This window comes from Lygodium microphyllum, chromosome 19, assembly GCF_053477565.2.
Source record: "Lygodium microphyllum isolate KBCC chromosome 19, Lygodium_microphyllum_v1.1.10, whole genome shotgun sequence".
In the NCBI taxonomy this organism is placed as follows: domain Eukaryota; kingdom Viridiplantae; phylum Streptophyta; class Polypodiopsida; order Schizaeales; family Lygodiaceae; genus Lygodium; species Lygodium microphyllum.
This window is the reverse complement of record NC_141153.1, coordinates 1,418,439-1,445,871: the sequence shown is the minus strand read 5'-3', so window position 1 is coordinate 1,445,871 and position 27,433 is coordinate 1,418,439. Positions and strand designations below refer to the sequence as shown.

Sequence of the window (27,433 nt, the reverse complement as noted above, 5' to 3'; positions counted from 1 at the left end):
CCATAGAAGCCATCACCTATAACTTAGAACCACCACAAATTATTAATCCCTCTTGTATATTGTCATCTACACCAAAAGGACCTTGAACTACTATCATCTACTCCTAGAGAGCTCCAAACTACTCTCACATGCTGTAGGTTGATCCCTGGTGGCTACAAATCACATCAGCAACCTCTCCTTGCTCTCTAACAACCTCCTCCTCTCTCACAATGGCTAAAATAAACTTCCACCAACCCCTAAAAACGTTTTTCACACTTGCATAGGCAAGTTTTGACAAGTGGCACCTTCTAATCCCATTTACCAGCAATATTCAACTTATTTTAATCATTATTCTAGTGCTCAAAAAATTAATTTCACCAGCCACTAATTAAATTGGCTAGACCGATTTGTCTCCCAAGTATCCCTGAGCAATTATTAGCTCCCTTAGACCGTTATTAATTAATTAATTAATGTGTAGTCTCTAATGTCACCATCAACATTTGTTTCCCAAGTATCCCTGAGCAATTATTAGCTCCCTTAGACTGTTATTAATTAATTAATTAATGTGTAGTCTCTAATGTCACCATCAATATTAGTGACCAATAAATTGGCCTACATGAAAATCTGACACCAAGTATCACCTAGTATCTGTCAGACATAACTTATTACAACTTTTACCTTTGATACTCATTGCATCCTCAAGATCCTTGGCATGTTACCATAAAATAATTGCCATGTGCATCACATGTGCTAAACAACCTTACACATTTGATTAATATCTTAATTAAATATTATAGGCAAGATTAGAGCATCTCAAAATTTCACACCCCCATGACGTTGCTAGTAGCTAGAGATGACATAAGAGCACCAAAAGGAGATGATGAGGCCGCGAGTTGAAATGCAAGCTCTTGAGGGGAAATGACAACTCCTGAGGTTAAAAACTGCGAAGAGAAACAGGCGCCGAATGGGTATAGAGAATGTCAAGCAACGTTGGGTAAGATCCTCTCTGTGAACAAGGGGTGAGTAGCGAAGCTAGAGAGTATGAAACCTACAAAAACGAGATTTAATTGCATGGAGGGCAGCCTAGCTATTTATAGAAAGTTTTGGGACCTCAAATCTCTCCCCATTTTAATTCTCTTGAACCACTCTCTCTTTATTTTTCCATTAATTAAGCATTTTCAGGGCCGTTCAAGAGACTAATTCAGCATGCAATGTTTATGTTAGCTCAAAATCCTCAAGCTGTGTGAGATGATCTTCTTGTTCACTTCATTATGGAGGTGACTCTTGTCCTAATGCATACTAATCCACAAATCTTTGCTCCATAACGTACTACGACCTTTACAAGGCAACTATGATCTCACCTTTTCAGAAAGTTGATGACGATCCTGGCAAAGAAACCAATAAGCCTGGCCTTCAATAAAATTAGCTGATGCTGAGAGAAACTAATGCATAGCTATAGTTCAATATGTTTGCAAAGAAAAAATAAATAGTGAATAGAACAGTAAGGAGCTTGAATGCTTATGAAAGTAGACACCAACATTGATTGGCCCCAAACCATGTCATCATTGCAATTGTTTAATTTATTTTCCAATCTTTTAAAAATGCGAATCAGCAATAAAGATGTCCCAAAACAAGATTATAAGAGCACTTCAAACTTAGGACGATGCAAGAGAGAAACAGCCCTGCATAAGGAATCCAAACAGGCCTACAACCTCTCTTCCAAGAGATCAAAAAAAGAGTCCTTAAACAGGCAATCTGATGCTCATGACTCCAACCATGACACTCAGATGTAAACAGCCAAAAGATTAAAACTCCTCCAAAAAGCTTCTCTTGAAGCCACTCTGAAACTTCAAAATCCTTCCTCTTACAAAGGAACAAAGTCCACTCTACAACAACCACAAGCCAATTGAGAGAGAGAGAGAGAGAGAGAGAGAGAAGAGAAGAAAAGGGGGAACAAAGGGGAAAGGGGGGGGAGGGGGGCGTGGGGATCGAGATCCCCCTTCTCCCCATTTAGGGATTTGTAGGTGCACCTTGTCATTGGAGCCAAATGCACCTATATAGGGAGTGGTGGTGGCTGAAGTGCAATGCTTGTGTACACTCTACATGTGATTCCCTACACTCAATGATGAAACCTCACATGTGTGGCGTCACTAGGGTGTAACCCTGAAGCATGTTCATATTGTATCATTCTATTTCACATAATGCATGGATTCCTTATTGATAGATTCTGTGTTTCTTTCCCCTATGCCTTTTTTGTGCCATTTTACAAGTTTCCACTTGAAAGTCTCATGAAGGTCCGAAACACGTGGATGCTTCCTCCTAGAAGCATAACACTTCGTATTAAATCGACTCTATCTCGAAGCAAACTAGCTCAATAGGGAAGCAGGCTCATGGTTGCAAGGGAGATCTTGCACAAACACAAAGCTAATGCTGATGTGCCAACCAAGCTATGAAGAAGCCATGGCATGATAGGCATGCACGGCATACCATCCAAGATGACCACCACATGGAAAGACCTCAAACTATGGAAGGACACCTCACACAAAAGAAGGTGATGTTGCTTAAACAAATCAAGCAAACATGGAAAACAATCAAAGGGATGAAAAAGGCCCACAAAGGAATCAGGCTGGTGAAGAATCTCAAGTCAAAGGCTGAAGATCTAGATGAGGACTTGGCCAAGGTCCATTACCAACTTATCATGGTGCATGAAAGCGCAAAGTTGCGGTAAGTGAATAATGCATGAGACCTTGATGTGGAGCTACAAGAAGACATGGCCTTGAGGCAGAACAGTGAAACTGCCTTTGGGTCTGAAAAAGCACAAGAGTGGGCCAGACCGTACCTGAAGTAGATGAAAGCTGACAAAGTCCAAAAGCTAAAGCAGGAAGTGAAGTCAACCAAAGTAGAGCAGAAAGCCAAAGAAAATCCACAAGAGGACAAAGGAAAGAAGATGACCCTGGAAGATGAGTTTAAGTCAGAAGCAAAAAAAAGAAGAGTACCAGCAGAAAAAATATAAACTGCTACCCTAAAGACTACTACAAAGGAGCTGACTATCCAGAAGAAGACTACATTCAAGATCAATATCCCATTGACTACTACCCCACAGAAAGAGGCTACTACCCCAAAGATTATCCCATCAACTACCACCCGGAAGAAGAATACCTCTACCATGACTACTATCCTAAAGAAGAAGAATGCTACCCCAAAGACTACCCAAAAGAATAAAAATCCAAAGGGAAAACCCACCAAGTTCAAGAAAATGAAGAAGAGATAGGGCACTATATGAAAGGAGAAGGATTGAAGATAGATGCTAGATCAAAGGTAGAAGGCACCATGAAGGAATAAGGCTACAACAAGGAAGATGGAGATAGGTGGACATGTGAGAAGGATGAGCCCTCACATCCACAGGTTGCAACCCAATTTGAAGAACTAGTGTTAGAAGAAGTAAAGAAAGAGAAGAGGGAGGTCGTGCCTAGCTACATTAATTAAGGAACACCTCTGCACATTGAGATCCAAGGTAATGCTAGTGCGGTGCCCTCCTTTGAGGCACGGGATGCCTTTGATGATGAAGATGATGATGAAGAGTTAGACTTAGAAGATGAGAATGGTGCGATGAAAGCACCTTGGGCAACAAATCCTCACATTGAGTCAATACTTCATTGTGAAGGGATGAGACCCAAACGTAGAATATGAAAAAGACTTTCCACTATGCCTTTTCTATGCCAATTTGTATGTTTCTGCTTGAGAATCTCATGAACATCCAAAACCCCTGGGTGCTTCCTCCTACGAAGCATACCGATTTCTTCTTCTTCTTCTTCTTGTGGTGGGGGGGAGGAGATAGTTTAGGGTAGTAGGGTGGGTTTGAACTATCTGATCGCCAAGCACAGAATGCACTAGAGCAAAGGATAGAAACTTCAAGCTTCTTTGACTCTACAATGGACAAACAGGATCCATGCCAACGAAAATTAGAGTTTTGAAAACCCTAATTTTTGCAAACTCGGGCCGCAAGCTGATTTTCTTCTTTAGTACTTAGTGATCAAACTAAGTAGAAAATGCTTCTTGAATGAGAGAGAGAGATAGGAGAATACAAAGCATATCGCTGAAACTTCAGCATGAGAGCTTATTTCAAATAAAAAGAGAGATCTCCAATATATAGGTGTGGGCTTAGGAGCTCAACAGTGAAAAGTAGAGGCTACAAATGACAAGTGTTTGCTGAAAATGACAAGTATAGAAATACTTCTCTCTTCAAAATGACACATGTCATCTTCAAAATGCCACATGTCACTTTTCTAGAGAAAGAAGTTCCAAACCTTCTACTCTAAAATCCTCTCAAATGGTTGACAAATTTGTTCCAGGTAAAATTCCGAAGCCTTTGTCACAGACACAATTTCCATTTGAGCCACTTTCAAAAATAGTAACCTCCTAAATTTTAGAAGTCACCATATTTAGCTTCTAGAGAGCTTCATTATATAGTTCAACAGTTCACAATTTGTTTCTTCAATCATGGGCATCTAGTTTCACTTTTGAAACCACTCATCATATGGGCTTCTAGTCAATGTGACTATCTAAGTGTAAAAGTGTTAGTCACCTGAGCTTTCTGGTTAATCTAACCGCCCGACTAAACTTTTAAATTCTCTTGGGTATCTCGTTAATGACAGCCCAAGTATAATTATTTGGCATTTTGGCCATTGGCTACCCTTAAATAGAAATATGAATATTTAATCATATTTTAAAACACTTAAGTAATACAAATCGCCTTTCAAAGTACATGAGCATCAAATTAAATTCAAATCATTGAGCCAATATATCTTGGTAACACAAAACGTTTATTACAGCTCTTCCTCTTGAAATCCATCTTGTCCTCAAGACGTTACTTGAAGTATTTATGATCCTACAACTTCTTTATAAGCTACAAGTATTTCTGAATAGTCTTTAAAATACTCTTCTGACATCCATTTAGAATCTAAGTGTGAGTAATTTTTAAATTTAAAATTAAATTTTCTAAATATGCTTCTTCCTCATTTTCTGATCATATGAAAGATTATTTGCTTTGGTTGAAGTATCTCTCCTTATTCATCTACTTTAGGTGGTTACTCTATTACATGTTCCAATGGTGGAGATCCTTTATAAGGCTTCAAAAGATGGATATGAAAAGCATTGTGAATTCTCCAATGCTCTGAAAGTTGTAATCTATAACAAACATCATTAATCTTTTCAATGACTTGAAATAGTCCATAATTTCTTCTTACGAGCTTAGTAACTTGGGATGAAGACTTGTTAAAGCTTCTTAGATGAGCTTTGTCAAATTTCAACCACACCCAATCTCCTTGTAAAATCATTTGCCTTTGATGCTTATCTATTTCTTTCTTTTATTTTTATTGAGATATTTGGATAGCTTATCTAACTTAGCCGAAAGTTGTATCCATATCACACACAAACTCATCGGCATAAAATATCTCCTCCTTGGTTTTGAGAATAGGTAATAAGAGTGGTTTTTCTTATGTGATCTCAGATGGTGCTTTACTTGTAGAAATATGAACTATGTTGTTATAGGTATTTCTACCAAAGCCAAATACATTTCCCATTGTTAGTTGACTTCATAGCAATAGCACTTCAATATATCCAATATTGTAAGATTGGCTATCTCACTTTGACCATCTCTTTGAGGATGATAAAAAAAGAAAAGGTAAACTTTGTACCTAAATTTTTAAAAAGAGCTCACCAAAAGAGACAAGTGATTTGTAGATCTCTATCACCCATGATACTTAAAGATTTATTGAATAAATATTATAGCTATATATTGAGACTTTATAGTCCTCTTAACTAGAATAAAATTAGCTTATTTGCTAAACTTGTCAATAAAAGTCCATTTGCCACCATTGTCGTTTGCTAATTAAGACAAGTCAAAAATAAAATCCATAGAAATGGTTTTCCAAGGTTGGCTCGAAATTGATAATGATTGCAAAAACCCTGCAGATTTTTAGCGATCAAGCTTAATCGTTTGGCATACAATACATTCTTTGATAAATTGTTCAATGTCTCGTTGAAGACTTGGCCAAAAAAAATACATTTCAAGTACCTTGGTTGTGGCCAAGATACCACGATGAGTGATGTAAGAAGCCGTATGACATTCTTCCATTATTATAGGCCTAAAATCTTTAGTAACACATAACTTATTCTCCATTAAAAAAATCCATCTTTGATAACATAAGAGTTTATCATTTTATCAAGTTGTAAACTCTCCCAGATGATTTTAAAATCTTCATCAAAAATATACATGTCCCTTATTCTAGTGAAATCTATATGATGAATCATGGACACTGTATGAATCTAAGGTATTCTTGACAAGGCATCAACTACCTTGTTTTGCTTTCCAAGTACATGCAATATTTGAAAGTTAAATTGAGCTAAATAATTGGCCCATCAAATATGGCTTTTAGAAATCCTTGGTTGGTTAAGAAAAGATCGCAAACTATCATGGTCTATCCTGATGAGAAGTTCTCCATCTAAAAGATAGTGTCTTCAATCTTTTAAAGCTTGAATGATAGTCATTAACTTCTTTTTATAGATAGTAGTATTTTTTTCTGCATTTTGTAATATTTTGCTTGTATAAGTAACTGCATGCCCTTCTTGGTTGAAGATTGCATCAATGCAATCTCCTAAAGCATCACATTCCACGAAAAAAGGTTTCTACAAATTAGGTATAATCAAAACAAGTCATTTACTAATAAAGAACTTTAGAGCTTCAAAAGCTTCCTTCTATAGTTTGATCCATCAAAATGTCATTGCTTTCTTCGTTAAATCATGCAATGATTCAGCAACCACTGCAAATCATTTAATGAATCTCTTGTATAAAAACATAATCCCAAGAAACTTGAAACTTCATTAACACTAGTCAATTCTGGTCATTTTACAATAGCCTTGACTATTTTTAAAACCATCCGAATCCCATCTTTGGATACAATATTTTGTTAAAGGTTGCTCTAAAGATTCTTTCCATTATTCTATTAAATGTTGCAATAGCATTGGTGAGACCAAATGGTAATACAAAAAACTCATACAAACCAAAAGTTGTCCTGAATGTTGTTTCATGAATATCTTGAGGAGCAATCCTTATATCTGATGGTAGCTACTCTTCAAGTTAATCCAACAGAATCCTTTGGATCCATCCAATCTATTCAAGATATCATCAATTCATGGAATGGGCAATCTATTCCGAATTGTAATTTTATTAAGGGCCTTGTAGTCCACACACATGCGCCAAGATCCATCTTTCTTCTACACTAATAGGACTGAAGAGCACAAACGTGAGGAACTAGGTCTTATTACACCCTTCTCCAAGAGCTCATTCACTTGCTTCATAATCTCCTCTTGTTGTGTTGGACTCACACGAGAAGGTGGCCTATTTGGAGATGAGCTTCCAAAAATGAGATCAAGTAACTCATCAGGTAAAGTATCTACGAAACAATCTTCATACTTCTTTAAAAAACTTATCCGGTTCTCATCCATATTTGACATGGACTCTTCAATTCTAGACTCTTTGTTAGAATCTTTTTGACAAAAACCAAATACGAGAAAATAGCATTTTCATTACTTTACAAATTTGTACATGGGATAAAATAGAAATAGAGTTTCCTTCCACTCCCACATCACAATATACATTTTTACCCTTGAAAGGAAATCTAAACTTATTTTGATTCTTAAAATATTATTCTATGCCAAGGTATTTCTAATACAACATCACAATGACCAAAATCTCCCATAACAAAACTCTCATGATCTACATAACCTCCTATCTCAATTCGTAGTTTCCCAAGAATAATAGTAACTTCAGACTCCATTCCTTAAAAAGCAGCACTTGACATTCTCATGTTCCAAACCTCTCCTTTGTTAGATGTAGAGCCTCAAAAATCCAAGGATGGATATAATGATACGTAGCCCCTGTATCAAAATAAATGAGAACAAGTTGATTGGCAATCTTACCCCAACCCATAAAAAGCTTGCTTTTCTCTGACAGAGTTTCATCCTGTTGTAAGGATTCCTTAGGTATAGCATTTACTTGAGGTCTCCTTTAAGGCTAGTTTTTCTTCTTTGCCTTATTAGGATATTGACCAATCATATGTCATTTTTCTCCGCAAGAAAAATCTTAATTTTTAGAATTGTAGCAAATCAGTCTTTTGTATATGCTTTAGGCACTTAGTACCCGCGGTTTTGTTTCAACAAATTTTAGTAAAGAAGGAGGGGCTGATTTTCCTCTTAACATGGTGTCGACTCCTCTCTCTCTCTCTCTCTTTCTCTCCTAATTCTGATGGTGATAATTTATCGAGTTGGTTAAGTTCAAAGTATTGTCATTCTCATGTTTTTCCCTACGCTTAGATTTGTATCAGAGCAAGGACTTTTTCTTTACGAGAACTTTTCTAACTGACAAGATCTTTAGGTCCAACTTTCTCACCGTGTCGAGAGGCGAAGAGGAGAATTTTGATGAACAATCAGAAGACTCGTATCTGTATGCTTCTCTGATTATGAAAAGATACAAAGATACAAGGAGTTGGAAGCTAATCCAAAAATTTAAGCTTTGATGGAGAAAAGGGCTAAAGCACGGGTTGAAGCGAAGATCTTTCAAGATTTCCTTACTGAAAAGGCTCTTGAGACAAATGGTATTATGGCTGCGAAGGCCTACCTCAGCATGAAAAGTATCAATGTTATTTATGCAACCAAGTATATGAAAGGTAACATATCACCTATCATTCAAGGATCCACCTAAGTGGTAACTTCAAAGTCTCATCATTCGCAAGCTATCTCCTCTTATTCCAAGAATCCCTCCATGGAGAAGGGTAATGAGAAAGTCAAAGAACTGGCTATTTCCATGGCAACTGAATCTTGAAAGATGCTTTTAGCAAAGGAAAACGATGCTAAAAGAGACTTCAAGCCTAGAGAGAAAAGCTTTAAGTTAGACATTTTCTATGGTAAGAGAGATTCTCAAAAAGCTGTAGTCTTTTATTAGACAATTTGATGCTACTTTTAATAGTAAAGATTATATAGAAAAATAAAAAATTAGGATGGTTAAAATGCATCTGAAACATGTTGCTTTAAATTGATGGCTCAAAGTTGTTCATAAGGAAAAGGAATCCAAGTCTTGGAAAGAGTTTAAGAAGATGTTTAATAAGAAGTTTTTGTATTTATCCTTTGAAGCTGATATGCAATAAGAATGGGATGAGCTAAAGCAAAGCCAAGGAGATAATGTTGACACCTATATTAATAGGTTTGCAGTTGTTTCTCTCAAATTTACATCTATTAATAAAGTTCCTTCCAATATGGAGATGAGAAATTTTATCCATGGATTATATCCAATAGTACAACGAGCTGTTAAGTCAAATAAACAAGAACCAAAGCATAAGAATGAAGGTAGAACACCTTTGCCATCCAAAATGAAGCTAACATATTAGCAGTTAGTAAAATATAGAAGAGAAACCCTAATTTGTGCAAACTTCACCCACAAGCTGATTTTTTTATTTAATGCTTAGTTAGATCAAAATAAGTAGAAAATGCTTCTTGGATAAGAGAGAGATAGGAGAATACAAAGCATGTGGTGGAAATTTCAACATGAGAGCTTATTCCAAATAAAAAGAGAGATCTTCAATATATAGGTATGGGCTTGGATGCTCAAAAGTGAAAAGTAGAGGTTACAAATGACAAGTGCTTGCTAAAAATGACAAGTATAAAAACACTTGTCTCTTCAAAATGACATATGTTCTCTTTTAAATGCCACATGTTACTTTCTAGAGAAAGAAGCTTCTAAACCTTCTACTCTAAAAATCTCTTAAATGGTTAAGAATTTGAGACAATTATTGAAGACAAATTTGTTTCTTACAAAATTCCGGAGCCTTTGTCGTGAATACAATTTCCATTTAAGCAACTTTCAAAAATAGTAACCTCCTAAATTTTAGGAGATACTAAATTTAGATTCTAGAGGGCTTCATTATATAGGTCAGCAATTCATGGTTTGTTCTTCGATCATGGGCATCTGTTTCACTCATTATATGGACTTCTAGTCAATGTGACTATCTGAGTGTAAAAGTATTAGTCATCTGAGCTTTCTGGTCAATCTAACCACCCGACTAAACTTTTAAATTCTCTTGAGCATCTCGTCAATGACAGCCCAAGTATAATTATAGGGCGTTTTGGCTATCTGTCACCCTTAAATAGAAAGATGAGAACATTTAATCATATTTTGAAACACTCAAATAATATAAATCTTCTTTCAAAGTACATGAGCTTCAAATTAATTTGGAATCATTGAGTCAATATGTCTTGGTAGCAATTGATATACAAAAGATTTATTACACTTTCTATTTTACAAATACAAAAACATGGCTTTATTAACTTGTACAATTAACTCCCTGACAAAAAGGGAAAATCAAAATGTGGCCACCAAGGTGAAACTCTATGCACCAGGGCTGCACAACACCTGCACACAGCTCAATGAAGTGTTTACCTGTAATAAAATTCCCACAGATCTAAATTCTTAAGTACTTGTTCATAGAAAATTGCATCCAACTAATGTCACCCACACTGTTAACCATGCACAATGCTCATTGAACCCACTCTCACCACCCAGATCCATTAGAGTTAGGGCTTAGGATTTACAAGCCAAAAACCAGAGACATCTTGCCATATGTACATTCATTAGGGTTAGGTTTAGGGTTTACAAACACATAGCCAGACATATCTTGCCAAACGTACACAAGGCTGAAACATACCCCACTATGATGGTTGATGCTCTTCTATCCGTAGACTACAGGAGTTAAGCCAACACATCTGGCATGTTGCAATTCCTAACTGAAGGAGACACTGTTTTTGCACCTCCATCGAACATCTCTATGGCACATCACATCCAAATGATGTGTGCACATCCATGTATCTTAGTCAACAATGAGGCCACCCTTCTTGAGCTGGAGAAGAGGTTGCTTCTACAATGTCATCTTCAACTTGGTGGTGCTCTCAGATCACACCCAAATGACATATGCACATCCATATATCCTAGATAACGAGGCCACCCTCAAGCTGGAGGAGAGGTTCCTTATCTAATGTCATGTTCATCTTGGTGGTGCTCTAATTCAAGCAATGTCATCCCAATGTCTATCTTGGTGATGATGTCCATCTTGGTCGACATGCAACTCCATAAACCATGTACTAACTTGTGCAAATTAGCACCTCCCTGCCTGCTTTGCAATACAAGGTCACTACCATCACCTGTTTGGTCCCCCCCAAACTGGATCATGGCATTCCCACACAAGAGATGCTTGGGGCACTTGGCTTGATCATTTTAGAGCCACAAAGTTTTGCAGCGCCAAGTAAAATTGTCTGCTTAGCACCAGGCGATATCTATGTGACTACACAAGGATCCCTTGCAACCCGCCACCATAAGATATTCTTGAGACTCACTTTAATAGATGCTACCAGATACATATTGACATCTATCTATCACAATACAATGCTGGAGATTCAAGGATAGCAGGAGAGCCACAAACTCTTTGTAAATCTAGATCACACATCTAGATATGCCTTCTGCTTGAGTAGATTGTGGCAAGAATTTTACTTTATGCATCTAACATTCAGATAGAGAAAGTGGTTCCATAACAAGGAACTAAGGACAAACAAATTTTTGGGGTTATTGCCAGCCCTTTCATTATGTGAAAAAAAGTAATTTCATAGCATATTGCAGGTTGATCATCCATTTACAACATGCATCTCAAAAATGTGAACTATTACATGTTGCACATGCAGAGACAGCCCATCTATTGTTGAGAAAGTATACAGGGAAAGGGCCTCTGTGAGAACAAAAACTGTAAATGTGGAACAGAGAACCATATAGTACCGCAGATCATCGGAACTCCTTAGTTCAGATTGAATCTCATCAACAGAACGCAATCCTTGAGAAGAGACATTGAGCTTGTACTCCAGATCTCCAATCTGCACCTTTACAGCCTTAACCTCCTGACTCATTTTGTCGGCTGCTTCTGCTGCTTGATGCATTTTCTCTACTTGATCTCTCTCTGACTTGGCATGTACTGTCAAGTCATTAAGCTGCAATAGAAACAGAGGCCCACATTGATGTCCTTAAAAGTAGCTTGAGAAACAGTTTCGAGCAGTTGTGTCTAATAATCTTAGCTGTAGCAGTGCATTAATGGCATGGGTACGAACAACATGCAGATAGTTCTTAGACAAGAAAACTTCCAAAGAAGGATAAACTAAATAACTTCTTGAGGGAAGGGTAGGGCAAAGCAGGCAGTATTGATGGTGCAGATTCCAACTGTTATTGTTATACTTTCATCATCTTCGAACATTCTAGTCTATGTACAAGAATGAAAATACTGGGTCCACACATCCACAAATGCTAAAAGATTCTTCCTAGTTATCTTCTTCCATCTTTTCACAATAAAAGGAGCCTCAGCCTCAACCAAAACAAAATTTAGAAAGCTACTTTAGGAAACCCATAAAAAGGAGTGCTACCCTACACACTCGCTAGGAAAAATTGTCTGCCGATAGACCCTATTCAAGACATTATACCAGGAAATGCACTAATATCTTTGCAAGGTGACACCCAGGAAAGCAATAAAAATTGTAACATATAGCAAACACAGTAATAACATTAAAGGTGACTTTGAGAAGTGTAACAGAAAATGTGACAGAAGGAAAATTATCTAAGAACCACCTTTTGGCAGGAATGTATCCCGATGGTAAGGTAAAGTATTCAATTGACTGTTTATACATAAACATCTTGTCCTGCCACAGGGATGAAAACTCTAGAACCCAGAGGATCAGGGTTACAGGCTCACCTACAACCAAAATTATGAATTCTGTGCATACCATTGATTGGACTAGCGGCAGCTTCTCAAAGTTATCTCAACACATAAAACAACTTCTCTAACTCTTTGAGGACTTAGCAGACTGCCAACTATAAGCACTACAGCTCACAGATGATCTTTCTTGTGGATAAAATCAACCTTCATTGCAAGAACCCCATGATTGCTTACAGACCATGAGCTCCAAAATGTTTAATATAGAATGGGTCATTTCTTTCACCAGAGTTGGTCTGAAACATATGCATGACCAAAGCTTCCACACACTAGTGTGCTGATTTAAAAACATATACACACAGAATAAACACACTTGAAGCATATGCACACACAATAGTTGAGTGCTTTGCCTTTCTTGAAACTTGCATTTTCTACCCTACAGCCTGGTCAAGTAAAGTACTCAGTCTGAGAGCCCATTCCTGCTTTCAAAAACCTGTTCCACCAGACAGTTTGCCCACTTTGACAATTCAGAGGCATAACGGACCAGGATCAAGTAGTATAACATGATTGAACCTTCAAATGTCTGCTTAAAAAGAAGTTGACTTCCATGTGTTCCAATCCATTTGAAGGCACTCATTTCTATCACTCTCTTGAATTGAAAGCCCATGCTGCTTTATAAGTGTTAGGACGAAATCTCAAGTTACCTGGTCATGCAATGGACTATGCAGCGCACTTGACAAAGGCGTTTAGCATGCATGGACACTAAACCAAGACAATGTTTCCCTTTCAGCCTTAGTATGTAATCACAGACTGGTCGAGTATCATGCCCAACATAGGACAGCTTTGAACATCAGACAGCAGATTTAATTGTAGTGATAGGGCAGCTCAGTTCATAATAGAACCAGCCAAGTATCATAATTGAACATCAGACATCAGACAGCTTTGAACATCAGACAGCAGATTTAATTGTAGTGATAGGGCAGCTCAGTTCAGTCTTGTTTTATGCATCTGAAAGTGCACATGGAAAGGATTCTGTACTCAAGAAGGCATCAGTTAGCCATGGCAAAAGTGTTAAAGACAATATTTCACTGTCCAAATTTATAGACCTACTGAAAACTGGACTAGGACGTAACTTTTCTCACAATTGCATGTATCATGTTACCAGTAAATCATACATCATCAAGAGCATGGCTTTTGCTTTCATGTTCCTGCATGAGCTCTCCTATTTGTTTTTCAGTAGCAGGTATAGAGCTCACAACCAACTTCACATAATCCTCATAGACTGGCCGCAGTTTCTCAAGCTGCTGCACTTTAGCTTCTGCTTGAGAATAATTTGCAGCTAGTTCTCGCAGTCGTTCTGCTGTACTTGAACTTTTAACTCTTTGCTGCAAGTATGGAAACGCTACATCATCATCAAGTTTTGCAGTTTACAAAAAGGTCATGAATAACAAAATCCAAAGGCATACCTTTTTCACAAAGTCGTCCTCCTCTTGAGGTGTAAATGGACGTTCACAGCAGGGGCATACATGATTTGCTCTTGCTACTTTTTCAAATGGTTCAAACATGCGCCTCATTCCATCAGCCATATCATGCTGGCTGCCAAAAAAACATATCAGCCAAAATCAGAAATGTAGACAATGTGATGATCTCATTTGCTTAAAAACAAAACAAGGCACTTTGGACAAACTCAGGTACACAAACAGGAACCCCAAAAGCCTTACTTGCCAAGAGGACAACTCTCTTACAATATGCATGTATGCTTTCATCACAAGATGTCCTTAACAAGAACTTTAATCCTCTTAAAATACACACCAAATATAATTGCAGCTTGACATAAGTCTTGCACTGCATATCAACAAAAGCACCATAGCAAAGACACATTTCCAAATCCACCTGTCAATTTATCATGTGTACCACAAAACCAGCAATTTAAGATGTTCAATGTACTCCAGAATTATACCCTAGCACCCTGTCAAATCTGTGTTGAACACTTATTTGCAAAAGCATGTTCTTCAGAATATTATTTAAGCTAAGATTTCACCTAATCATACTCATACATTATTAAATTTCTCAAGAAGGCTTACCTTTTGCGAACCTCTTTTTTCTCAACAGCATCTTGCAAGATTGAGGAAAATGCATTGATATCCACTTGGACATCCCACAAAGTGCTGAGTCTTGACAGAAGCACCTTCTGTTTGGCTGTATAAGAAGATGCAACCCATAAGCCACATTTCATTACACAAACATTGAAATTAGTGAGCTTAAGCAGTAAATTAGTGTTGGAACTGTCTTTTCTTCATGAAAGGCTTCGAGCACCTATGGACACAAAGTGTTCACCAGAATACAAGAAAAAGGACTTTCTTCCTTGACATAGCACCTAGATAACAACAAGTCTTACAAAAATACAATACTTTATACATGCCTAAGGAAGAACGGTACATGAAACTTACAAAAGGAAGAAAACAGAGAATAAACTCCTCACATAGTCTGTAACACAGTGTACATAGATGACACATGCCTACACATAGATGAGACCAATCGTGGCAAGATGGCCTGTGTGAGTGATTGATCAATGAAGGAACGTACACTGGATGAGTGGTCCAGGCCAGGTATGAGCTGAGTTCAGGGCAGTCTAAGGTAACCAAATGGCCAGTACCACCAATGGGTGGACAACACCTCTGAGATGGAGTGGGTTCCAAGTATAGCACACAGTGTCCAATGCCTTAGAGAGCTCAAAGATGGTGTTGTTTACCCATTACACCACAACATGCGGCTTGAAGACTGCCTGTAATTCCCTGTATTAAATGATTCCACCAGGCACAAGCTGGATTCAGGGCAGTCTTAGCTGCCAAAAAGTCAGTGCCACTTGGGCAACTGCCTCCCAGATGGAGTGGGTTCCAAGTATAGCAAGTGGTGTGTGACAACTTGAAGCCTGTTGAAGGACTTGGAGCTTGATGCAGCTAAGTTGAAAAGGGCTGAAATCTACTTACATTTTTCACCAAGAGCAGTGTTTGCATACAGTGTTCAGACATCTACCAGCTCTTGCTATTCTGAAGTTGTTGGTGAACCACACTCTAAAAAACCAAGTTAAAAATAGCAGTGATGAGTGCAGGTGGAAGTAGTTTATCAATGGAATACCCCAAAATGCATGCAAAGCTATGCTGTCAGACAGCAAAGTGTTCTATATCAAAAAAGAGTGCTGCTTTTTGCATCTAGAGCAAAAATTGTGCCTGTTCTTTCCATCCAAGATTTTGATCAGTCTGTGATTCATCCAAATGTTGTTTCACATAACTTCAGAGTTTGAGTGCTTGTACAACAGACTTCTCTATTTTAGCATGGACAGCAGACATCAGAACATTAAGCAACCATCAATCTGCCAGACTGAGCTGTGTGGGGAGAAGCGCCTAATTTTGCTCTAAATAACTTAGTCCCATTGCGTGGCTCCATTCAAGGACTGACCTTTCAACCAATGGATATGGAGCTGTGATGTACTATTTATCAAGCAAGTGGATGATGGTCAAGGACCAACTCTGGTTTGTAGTCATCAACATGACACATGTGATTTCGACATATGAAGGGTGTACAATACCAACTTCATAGGAACATGGTGTACTAAATTCCTCGCTTGTTTCTTTGGTGGAGCTGCAAGAGTTAGTGCTCATTTGGAGTATTCAGGTTCTTGATGCAAAATAGCATACCATATGTGTATTCACTATTGTGTTATCTGGCGTACACAAGAAACTAGTTTTCTTTACTACTTTTCATATGGAGTATTATCCAGTCGATTCCTTTCGCTAGAACAGTTTCTGGTTTCTTTTTTCTGCATAGTGATTATGCTGTTAGATTATGTAATTTTTGTGACAATCACTTTCTTAGTAATCTTAGTAACCCCCTGTGACATTAATGTGATATTTAAGGACTCACCAAGGTTTGACGGCTGGCAATCGGATCACGATGGTCTGGCCAGCAATATACTAGGCAAGGCTGGGAGGAAAAAAGGATCACTCGTGCTCATTCATCCCAACTACTTTCTCTGGCTTTATGGTCTTCTCAGAGTCATCTGTCATTTAGACCTTCCAAGTATCGTTTTCGAGGACGAAACCGATTCTTAAGGGGAAGGAAATGTGACACCCCCCCACAATCCCTTCTTTTTCCCTTAGTAGGGCCGCATGGCGACAATCACAATGGCCGTGGAGTGGAGCTAAGGCCTCCTTATCACAATGCCTTTCCCCCCAATAATAACTATATCCCCCTCCCTATAAAAATCCCCCCTCCTTAAACAAGAGAGAGCACCCTATTCTCCCCCCCCCCCCCCCCCCCAACTGCCAAATTGTAAAAGGAGAGAGAGAGAGAGAGGGGGGAAGGGGAACCTCACAACAAGAGAGAAAGACAGAAAGAGAGAGAGAGAAGAGCGTCAAGGGAATTTTGTCTCTTGGAAGGAGTTTGAAGTACCCTCTCTCCCCATCGCTATTTCCGAGATCTCTCCATCAACTACCTCTAGTTGGCAAAAAGATTGCAGAAGTCAAGGCAAAGCGTAGAAAACTCCGGCACAAAGGAGTGCTCCAAGAGAAGAGGAGGCCCACCTTCCAAGCTCCGAAATGGCCCCGAAGTGCAAACTCTCCCAAGTAATTGAAAAGGCTGCACCCACGGAAGAAGGATCGGGCAAAGATGCCACCACTAACACGAATGGGTTATCGGGTGTAAACGCTCATTCAACACTCCAAAATTAGGGACCGTTACAATGTCTAGCCCTATGAACGGAACAATAAAGCATAATCATCATAGAAGAAATCATACTTTTGCAATGCGCAATTTGCATAACTGGAGAGGTAGTTGTAAAGGCTTGAATCAAGTTCATCATGATCATGATTTTCCTCGAATCAATTAGGCATCTATGCGTTGTTGCATCACTAAGCTGAATTATTATGCACGAATTTTTGCAAGTGCATCTTAGGTTGCCAATATATATAGATATACTGTGTAAGTCGATTACATCCTATAAACCATTAGAGTGAATTAACTCGCATTTACATTAGGTATGATGAACTCATGTACACTCGCACTTAAATACATAGGTCACACTTGATGATTTGCATAAATTCACTAGAAGGGATTTTCATGAATGGGAATCCCACATCATATCATCAACTCAGGAAAGACTTACATATCTAGATTTGTGTGGCATCATGGACAGTTTCGGTTACACTACATAATAGGGATTCATCTTAAAAGATAGATTTAAGATGCACATGTGAATTGCTAAACTTAATTGCAAGAGGCAGTTCGGTAAATGAAACCCTATATGATAAGTAAGGCTAGGGTTTAATTCGACTCAATTAGGATTTAATTGTAAATAAGTCAAATTATTGTTACGATCATATGTTGCCTTGTCAAGTAAACACGCTCATTGGTCTCCATCCTAACAACTAGCCATGATAAGTCCAAAACTCCCTTGGAGATATCATTTTAAATTATGATACAACTCGAAGCCAATACAAGAAAACTCAAATGTCGTATCCACAAGAAAGAATAACCATTTGCCACGTGACATTTGATGCTCATAACTATTTAAGGATTGCAAAAGGGCTTAGTTTACTCTTGACTTGCGAAAGGAATTAACATCACATAGGAATGAGGTCGGAATGAGGGCGCTCTCTAGTCCTCAGAAGGTCATGGCAAGTGACATCAAGGCAAGAAAGACCCAAGAAAGGTGAATGCTAAGCGTTCAAAAACAGGAACTCCACCTTAGCAAATGTGCCGAGCACTCGCCTTCATTATTGTTTGTGCTTGTAAATTTAGAAACACCGTCTATGAAAGGATTGTATGATCCCAAACTCACAAAAGAAATTGAAACAATGAATCATGTTAAATTCATGGAGGACGCGCCAAACCACCCCCAGCTAGCCGCCAACCCTATCCGAGGGGGTTCTAAATAACCATGACGGGAACGTGGACCAAACCCGCCACGAGAGGTTTCTTTGTGGATTAGTTTGAACGTAGGAGGACGCTTGGATGCCAGGAGGGGCTCTGGCTGTAAATTCCCTACCTCCAAGTCCTACTCAAACGATTTACATGACTCGAGATGGATTCTCGAGGCCCTGTTACTAGTGTAACGGCAGAAACTTAGAGAACATAAGACATATCCTCTCAGATTGCGGGAATCGTCCTTTTTGGACAAGACTTATACCTCAGTTAAAATGCTAATATAAAGTTTACTTCCAAGGAACCTGTCTGAAATGTTTTCATGTCAATGCCACAAGTTACGTGAACGAACCCTGTTCCTTAAAAGGCTTAATTAAAGAAGTTGATTTTAAATGTCACACATAAATGTGATAGGACCTAATTAGATAACTAAAAAACGCCTATTAAGGGAAACAAGTAGGCAGAACCCCCGACGGGTCCGTCCTACGGAAGGGTGGTCCCAAAGGACTGGGAGACTTCTCACAAGGTTCTACAGTCGTACGACATTTAGGTATTGTTAGGTTAGAACCCGATTCATGCCATTTTAGGGTACCGGAATGGGACTATGCCCTACGGACACAGAGGTTGAGCAACGCATCCCTCTCGTTTCCCATTCTCTTTGAACCAAGTGAGGCATGGGTTTGCTTCGGCTTGGGTATCTCTGTGTAAAGTAGGATATCCACGTCCCGACGCTAGAATGCTGTCAGGAGACCTTGTCCACTAAGAACCCTAATTTCACGTCAATCCTAGTGGGTTCGGCCGCGAACGTTCCGTTGCGAGACGGACTCGAGAAACCCTAGGCGACAAACCCCGTAACATTCCATGGGAGTCCCAGGCAGCATCGCTTAGATTCTCCTCTCGATGGACCACTAAAAACGTGTCTGGATAGTCCATAGGAGGGCACGTTACAGGTCTTTCCAAAAGAAAAAAGGTAATAGAGAAGTCAAGGGAAAGATTGAAGGCAACTAGACATTAGGCATAGACAACCAAAGTTTGCAAGTTATTAAAGTTAGGTCAGATTATGAGGCCCTGTTTGTGAAGGAAGGGGGAAAACCCCTAGTTTTATTTACCCTATATCTTCTAAGTCTATAATAGATTATATGACTTAATGCAATAACCACACCCCCAGAAAATCTAGCACTAATGTATCATGCAACACATCAGGGATATGAAGAGGCGTGTAAGGAAAGCTCTAGAGATTGACTCTGCTATCTGGAGCTATCACATTCTTGCCTAAATTATTTAAAGAGGCCTATAATTAAAAAACTCTAATTATTGGCAATGCTATGTGGAGCTAGCATAATATTAGCCTAAGTTTTAAGTGATGGCGGCATCAAACCGTCACATGAGCCCATGGAAGGGAATACACTATCAAGTTGTTGGAAGATTTCTTGGTTTGAGATGTAAATCAAATAGTGAGTGCTAAACCATTAGAAATAGGACAGTCAAGTAGCATCCAATGATCATGAAGTTGCGGTGTGATTGAGTTGCATAGGACACTTAGTTACAGCAATACTCCAGTACATAATCAGTTTGAATCAGTAGCTTACAAGGTGGTGCTTCCAGAAGGTTCACCTATGCAAATTGGGAGATGACACCAATTTTTTGAGTTTTAAGAACCATATGAGCAAAAACTGAAGGGCAGCTGTACTTTGATGCAATGAGCATGATCAATAGTAGTATCCTCCTTTTGTTTTCGTGGACAAGAACACTTTACAAGGGAAGCAAACTGTGGTGCAACTTGTATATGGCATACACATGACACATGGCTAGGCATGACAGTATGATGGGCAGCATGGCATGTGTAAGTGATTGGTCAATGGATGCTAGTCATGGCCTGGGTTCATGGGAATCTCCAGTGACCAGACAGACTCTGCCAATTATGGGTGGGTAGAAGCCTCCCAAAATATAGAAGGGATCCAAGTACAACAAGCTTGAATATACAAGACTATGACTACATGGAGAATTCATCTTTTGCTCACAAAATTTCTCACAAAATTGAATTCTAAGATAATGCTCAATTCTAAGTGGGGCCCCCAGCCGTGGCACACTTATGCATATAAGGATGGAGGAACTACAGTGCACCAGGCCTCCAACCAACCAAAGAAAGGCTAGAGAGATAGAAAAGACCCAACCAAATGAATCAAATAACACATTGGAACGAACAGATATGTGGGTTGATGGGTCAAAAACTCCTGAGTTACACAATCAGCCAAATCTCACAATTTATTAACCATCGAAACAACTATCTAGGGCTATTATTAATGTCCAAATCACAAAATTTCAAGCAAAAGCCCCAGTTCTCAATCAACACTCAAATCAAGTACAAAACTGTGAACTCTCAAGCCTAGCGTTTGGAACAGGACCCCCGAAGAAGCTGGCTGCATCTGAAGTCCAATAATGAGATAGCCCCACCACTATCTACCATTACTGGAGAAGGCTGGACGCCCACTGAAAAATCAACCACAACTGCTGATACTGACATCCACTAGCAAGCACATCATCCTGGAAACCTCCCATGCCTGTTATGCAAACCCAGTTTCCATCACATCTGACCCTCAACGAAAAGACAACACCTGTCCAATAGGCCCTACTGCATCTGCATTACAGTAATGCCTTGGTAGCTGAGAAATATGCTTTATACAACTGCTGTAAGGTCAAATGCTCATCAAAGGCCCAACTTCACTGAATACTCTCCCAAAGCAAAGATTTTGGACTCTTGAGGGATCTATTGTACATATAGAATGTTAAATCAAGTGTCTGGATCAACTTAACAATTGGAAGTAGGAAGTTTAGACTTCCTTCAACAAGAAAGGAAAGAAACAATGATCCTTCTCAGAATCTGTATGTCAGAGACCTGGTAAGATTTCTCTTCTACTTGTCTTAAAATTGAAAACAAAAGTCTCAAAACTGCAGAAGAATGAACTGCAAGTATATAACATCTCTGGTTAGCTTTGCTCCCTATGCATATTCCTAATTAAGCATTCAAATAACAGGAGTAACTTCCTCATAGAAAGGTCAGAAATCTCACAAACCATCTCTATCTCTTTGAGAAGATGAAAGTTCAGCTCGCACATCTTGCAACTTTAGTGCAACCAAATCAAATTCTTGTTTTGCTACCAAGGCTTTCTCACTCAGAGATTTGTATTCATCTGAGGTAGACCTGGACATAGCAGATCTAGTCAAAATCAGAAAATTTGGAACATAAACAATGAAGCATTAACAAGACAAAAGTAAAGTTTGAGACCAGGAGGTTCCAGGAGGTTGAACAGACACTATACAAACACTTATTACAGCAAGATCGCTCTAAAGCTCTTATAACCATGTTACTATACTAGTACAGTAATGTCTTGTCTATGTGAAGCTGTATCATCTCCATCCAATCTGGCTGTTTCTAGTACTTCATGAATTTTTAGAAGCATTAAATGATCAATTATGATGGTAATGTAGACAGCTAAATGACCTCTTTGGAATGCCATTACAAACTCCCTGAAACCTTTTTCACTAGTATTAAACTTGCAAATATGCGCACAGATTATTTTCCAAGGTTTTGAGAGTTTGGGCACTACCTCTTGTATATGTAATAGCCGACTGCAGTACCTTCAAAATCAATCTAATTTATCTTATCAGCATCTAAACACAGACATTGTGATGTAGCACAACAGTAACCATCACCTTAGGATGTCTCCAACATCTTTCTTCCAATGTTCAACAGCTGGCAAGCGCCCCTTGAGTATCTTCTTGATGTTTTCCTTGTTATCATCTACACTGAAACATCGCAAGAAAGAACTGAGATCAGTTTCAGATTAAACGGTTCAACCTGCATATTCTAACTTCCAAGGCCTGCATTATGCAAGACACACATTTTTTTCAGCTTTCTCTCTTTGTCTGCTAGATCCTCCTTTTTGAGATTTAATTGCACACGGTCCACTGATTCCTTAGCAATTCCATCTTTCTCACGGTGAAGAGTCTTCATTCTTTGCTCCAAACGGTAGATTTCTACTCTCAGATTGTCGATTTCAGTTTCAAAATTTTTTTCATTGAGCTTGCTGCTTTGTCTGTTGACTTCATCTTCCTGCAAAGTTCACCACCTATCAAACACTACAGCTTTCAATGAGAAATACAGCACTATGACATTCGTACAAGTAACAATTCTACTAGAAGATCGCATCAAAGCTGTACCATCTGTTTCTCTTTTTCATCCAACCCAGCAACATCAAAATTGGCATGAGAAAGATCTTCAAGCTCTGCATCAATCTCCTCGATACGTTTTTCATTCTCTTCCTGCACAATGATTTCATCTCCTTCAGGCTCTGACAATACGTATTTTCAAAACCACAAAGTTTACTAATGTTGATGACCCTTACCTGAGTTTTGCGTTTTGCCTCAAGTTGGCCTTGCATCTCACTGAGCCTTTTACTATTTGCTTCCACCAGTTTCCAGACTTTGGAGACTTCCATCTCACCTGCATGCTGCATGACAAGCTTGGTTACAACCACCCTTGATGTTTTCTTCTGTATAAAGCTGTGGATCTTTTTAGTTCATAGATCTTAAGTGAACACAAGAAAGAACACCTTTTTTTCTTCAATGTCTTTTGCCAGCTCTTTCAAGCGCTGCTCTGCCCGATTTGTCATTTGTATTGCACCTTCATGGCTCAAAGGAGTTCCCACACTCCCAAGATTATAGTCATGAAATAATGTCTGAATTTTTGCATCCCGTTCCCTTTCTACCAGTCTGTGCGCCTACAAAAAAGAGACACTCAGGCTTTGTGTCCTCATGGATTTAATACAACTCAGACAAAACTCCTCACTATCAAAGATAAAGGCAAGTACATCCGCCTCCGCTTGTTGTTTGCCTATATTGACACACTCTTGATTGTATTTCTTGTTAAGTATGTCTATTTGTGTTGTATGATCTGCAAGTTCCCTTTCTCCTTTGCTGATCTTGATCCTCAAAGCGCCAAGATTTTGTTCAAACTTCTCTTGCCACTCCTTCAGTTCCTCATCAGTGTCTGTTCAGCCACAAAACGTCTTCAGATGCACAAAAGCCAAAGCCAAATCAGACAGGCGATCTTTACACAAATGAAACATGCTTCCAAATTCTAAATTAAAATGAAGGAAACCTTCATTTTCCTCAGTAAGCTTAGAATATTGCTGCTCTTGAAGTGTGAACAGCGTGCTTCTCCGGGTATCCAAAAGCCGAACTTCTTCATGCAATCTCCTTAACTCAACAATGGTTTTCTCATGTGCATTGATTCTATATTGAATTTCTGATACATCCTTTTCCAGCTTTTGAATTTGGAACTTTACTTTTTTATAACTTTCATTATCAGAATCTATGCTCTCTTGGAGCTGGAAAAAAAAAAGAACACACAACCCAAGTGTAAGAAGGAGAGACCATTATTTCTTCATTACGTGGACACTACCAAGCTGACCTTAGATACCACAGAAGTACCTTGTAAGCAGCATCTCTTAAAGTTTGTAGATTCTCCAACTTGAGTTTCTGCATCTTGATTTCCTGAGCCTGTTCCTTATGGAGTTTTTTAATCACTTCCAAAGCTTTTGTATACCTGTTAACAAAAAGGTCAAAAGGAAGTATGGTCATGTCAAAAAACAGGCACAGGTTTAACACAAAGAAAGCAAATGGTGTCTTGTATAAACTGTCACATTAAAACACATAGAAAACAAATGCAAACTCCAAGTGCCTAATATGGATCCACACATCTGAAAGGCGGCAAATGCCCAGGAAAGTACAAAACGCTGCTAAGATGTGAGCAGGCCCTGTAAATCATTGATTTAACCTTAGGCATAAGGTCTTGTTAACACCTAACCCCCTGCCAAAAGCTCTTGGATGAGACATCATGCTCCACTTACTGACATTTAAAAGTTCATTGAGATACAATATACCTGCTCATTAGATGTAGCAAAGAAATGGTTATCAATTAAATGTAGCAAACCCATAGTTATGCCTTCTTCACATTTTGAGGCCTTAAGCTTCCACACCAACATATATAAACAGCTGCAGGACGATGCCAACCTTGTGCCCTTTGTGAGACTACTAAAGCATCTAGTTTCTGCAAAAGTGATCTGGCTAAATCATTGTACCTGGTTGACATCCTTTAAAGATCTTGTTTTAACATGCAAAAAAAGACATGGTTTCTTTGTGCACATATGCATTGCACGTTACGATTTCTTATAATACCTTGGAAAAAGAAAACCATAAAGGGCCTACAACAAGGCACGACAGTAGAGAAAGAGAAGTTCAAGTTACATGTCAGGACACTCTGTTAAGCAACATAATTAGCATTAGCAATACATTTTTATTGGCTTATTTTAATTGGTTCTTGAACAGCCCCAAGACATTATCTTGATCAACTAATTAATAAAACACAATACAACATTTGTGACGTTAAAAAGGCTCTATAATGCGTATCCTTTAAATCCACCTCCTTTGCTTTCAACTTTCAATTGTCACACTCCAGCCCATCTCCAGTCCATGCCTGGCTGCTGGTTGCTTCACCTTCAGCCCATCGTGACAGCATGTTACTACCGGCTACTACCTGCCAACACTTCAGCCAGGCTGTCATCATCATCTAAAGCAGGTTGTTTTCACTAAAAGCAAGTCATTTTCTCTATCAGCAGGTCATCTCCATTTTGCTGTTACATCGTTGTTGTTGCTGTATAACAGGTAATTATTACCAACAGCTGCCCTCTTCTACAGCCCCTTGACACTGCATTTGGCAGCCGAGCCTCTCCTCCTGCTCATGGGCTGCTTTCAAGTTGCTGCAGTTGCGGTTTTCAGTCACATATCCCTAAAGATTTGCTGCATTCTGTAGTCATTGCTGCATTCCCTCATCCTTGGAGACATCACCCTTCTTCCTCAGCATTGAGAGATGGTGGTCTGCTGAGTTTGGGATCCATTCGCAGGACAACACACTCCTTAGCATCCTTCAGCCCGATCCCAAAACAATGGCTGTTGGACAGCCTTCTGCTCCATTGAATTCACTGGTTGTGCTTGATTCATTATACTATCAGTTTGTTCTTTGAGGAGTTGGTACTTCTCTCTTGACCCCACTGTTTGAGTTCATTTGTTAGTCATGAGTTGCTGTACACACTCTGTTTTCTCTGTAAACCCTAGTGTTTCTTCACATGGTATCAAAACAACGACCTAAAGACACCCAACTCACCATCAACACTAGGTTAATCAGAGCAACCTTGGACTAACTAATGATGGCACACTGGTACCCATGGCTTCTTCCCCAACAAATGACCAATCTACTGGGTGTTCCTACTACCGCAAGAACGGTCATTCCACCGATGACTGTCAATATTGACCTTTGCTCCCCCCCACCCCTCCGAAGTATATGCGTCTTCCACCACGCACTCCTAGTGCCACCTCTCCTTTCCGGGCCACAAAGATCGTTCTGCATCAACTATCGGAGTGTTATGCTCAAGGCAATAAGCCGCAACCAACACGCACTAAGTCCTTTCGAGCACACGAAGACTCTAAGACCTTACGAGGCGATAAGCCCTCCTGGAAACCACCCCACCGCGTGGAGGTTTCCCCTACCCACTTTCGGGTACAGTGGCTTCCACAACCCACATCTCCTCAGCCTGAATCACCAAGGTCTCACCTTTTGAGTCATTGCCATCATTCCCCTCTCCTTCCATCATGGCTCTTCAAGACTGATATGTTACAGTCCTCTATGCCATTTGAGCATCAAGAACATAGTCTGCAACATGTTAGTCTTGAACTAAGCCGTATCTGAAAATAGCTAGTTGATTTTTAGATTATTTTTATCTTCGTTCAGTGCAGAGTGTGATACAGCAAAGCTCAGAAGTCCGGAACATAATCTGGAACATGTTAGTCTCAAACTAAGCCATATATGAGAACAGCTACTTGATATTTAGATTGTTTTTTACTTGATTCAATCCAGTGTGATACATATGGATGAAAGCTCAGAAACAGAGATGACTACATGGGACGCACTTGGTGGCAGAAAATATGTCGTCAAACTTTTTCTTCAGAATTGAACCCTCTGCTAAGGGCCAGTTTGCTTCATCCTGATGAACAAAGATCACATTTTCCAGAATAGCCTTTGACACTCCCATCAGAGCTGGAACCTCCCTGTCCATATCAGCACATCTATAACTCAAGCAAACTTTCTGCAACAGCAACTGCCATTCGTTAAAAGCTCTGAATGTGTTCAAATTGCATTTTCTCTAAACCATCTAGAAGCTTCTCCCCTTTTCCAACATTTGAGCATGCAACAAAAACAAGCTGCTATAATAACAATCTCTTCATCCCATGAAGAAGTATTTTAGCGTGAAATATCTTACTTCTCCTGTGTGTGGATTGATTGTCTGCAGCACACTCTCAATTGCTTTGTACTCTAGCTTGATCCCCTTTTGAGTTAACTGAAATGAACGAATGCAAACCACATCCTTTCCAGCAGCAGTTTTAAATCTGAGCTTAATCTGCCCTTTAACCTCTGTCTCTCCGGCAACCTTTGGATCATGTACAAAGCTTTGGCCTGACCGAGCATTTGGTGGTAATTCTCCCGTGCATGCATGCTTCAATGCTTCAATAATTGTCTGAAACAAAGAAATGTGTACTTTAGAAAGCATTCTGTGCTAAGACAAGATACATCACATGCTTATCAGATATTGGAATCACCCAATGCAAATGCATAGTAG

The 27,433-nt window shown here is 39.1% G+C and overlaps 1 protein-coding gene across 2 annotated transcripts in view; it reads right to left on the bottom strand.

The window, feature by feature from the left end:
* The window catches only part of RAD50 (DNA repair-recombination protein (RAD50)), a 96,151-nt gene that overhangs the window by 42,788 nt on the left and 25,930 nt on the right, over positions 1–27,433 (bottom strand). The window contains exons 2-16 of one of the 2 annotated variants that reach the window (XM_087700970.1): positions 27,077–27,331; positions 26,727–26,902; positions 24,192–24,306; positions 23,860–24,088; positions 23,570–23,748; positions 23,312–23,479; positions 23,105–23,209; positions 22,920–23,021; positions 22,601–22,812; positions 22,413–22,505; positions 21,773–21,900; positions 14,861–14,975; positions 14,243–14,372; positions 13,952–14,161; positions 11,855–12,063 (exon numbers count right to left, since the gene is read on the bottom strand). In XM_087700970.1, coding sequence (XP_087557096.1) covers positions 11,855–12,063; positions 13,952–14,161; positions 14,243–14,372; positions 14,861–14,975; positions 21,773–21,900; positions 22,413–22,505; positions 22,601–22,812; positions 22,920–23,021; positions 23,105–23,209; positions 23,312–23,479; positions 23,570–23,748; positions 23,860–24,088; positions 24,192–24,306; positions 26,727–26,902; positions 27,077–27,331 — 2,426 coding nt within the window. The remainder of the gene's footprint in view (positions 1–11,854; positions 12,064–13,951; positions 14,162–14,242; positions 14,373–14,860; positions 14,976–21,772; positions 21,901–22,412; positions 22,506–22,600; positions 22,813–22,919; positions 23,022–23,104; positions 23,210–23,311; positions 23,480–23,569; positions 23,749–23,859; positions 24,089–24,191; positions 24,307–26,726; positions 26,903–27,076; positions 27,332–27,433) is intronic. The other variant, XM_087700971.1, reaches the window with a different exon arrangement.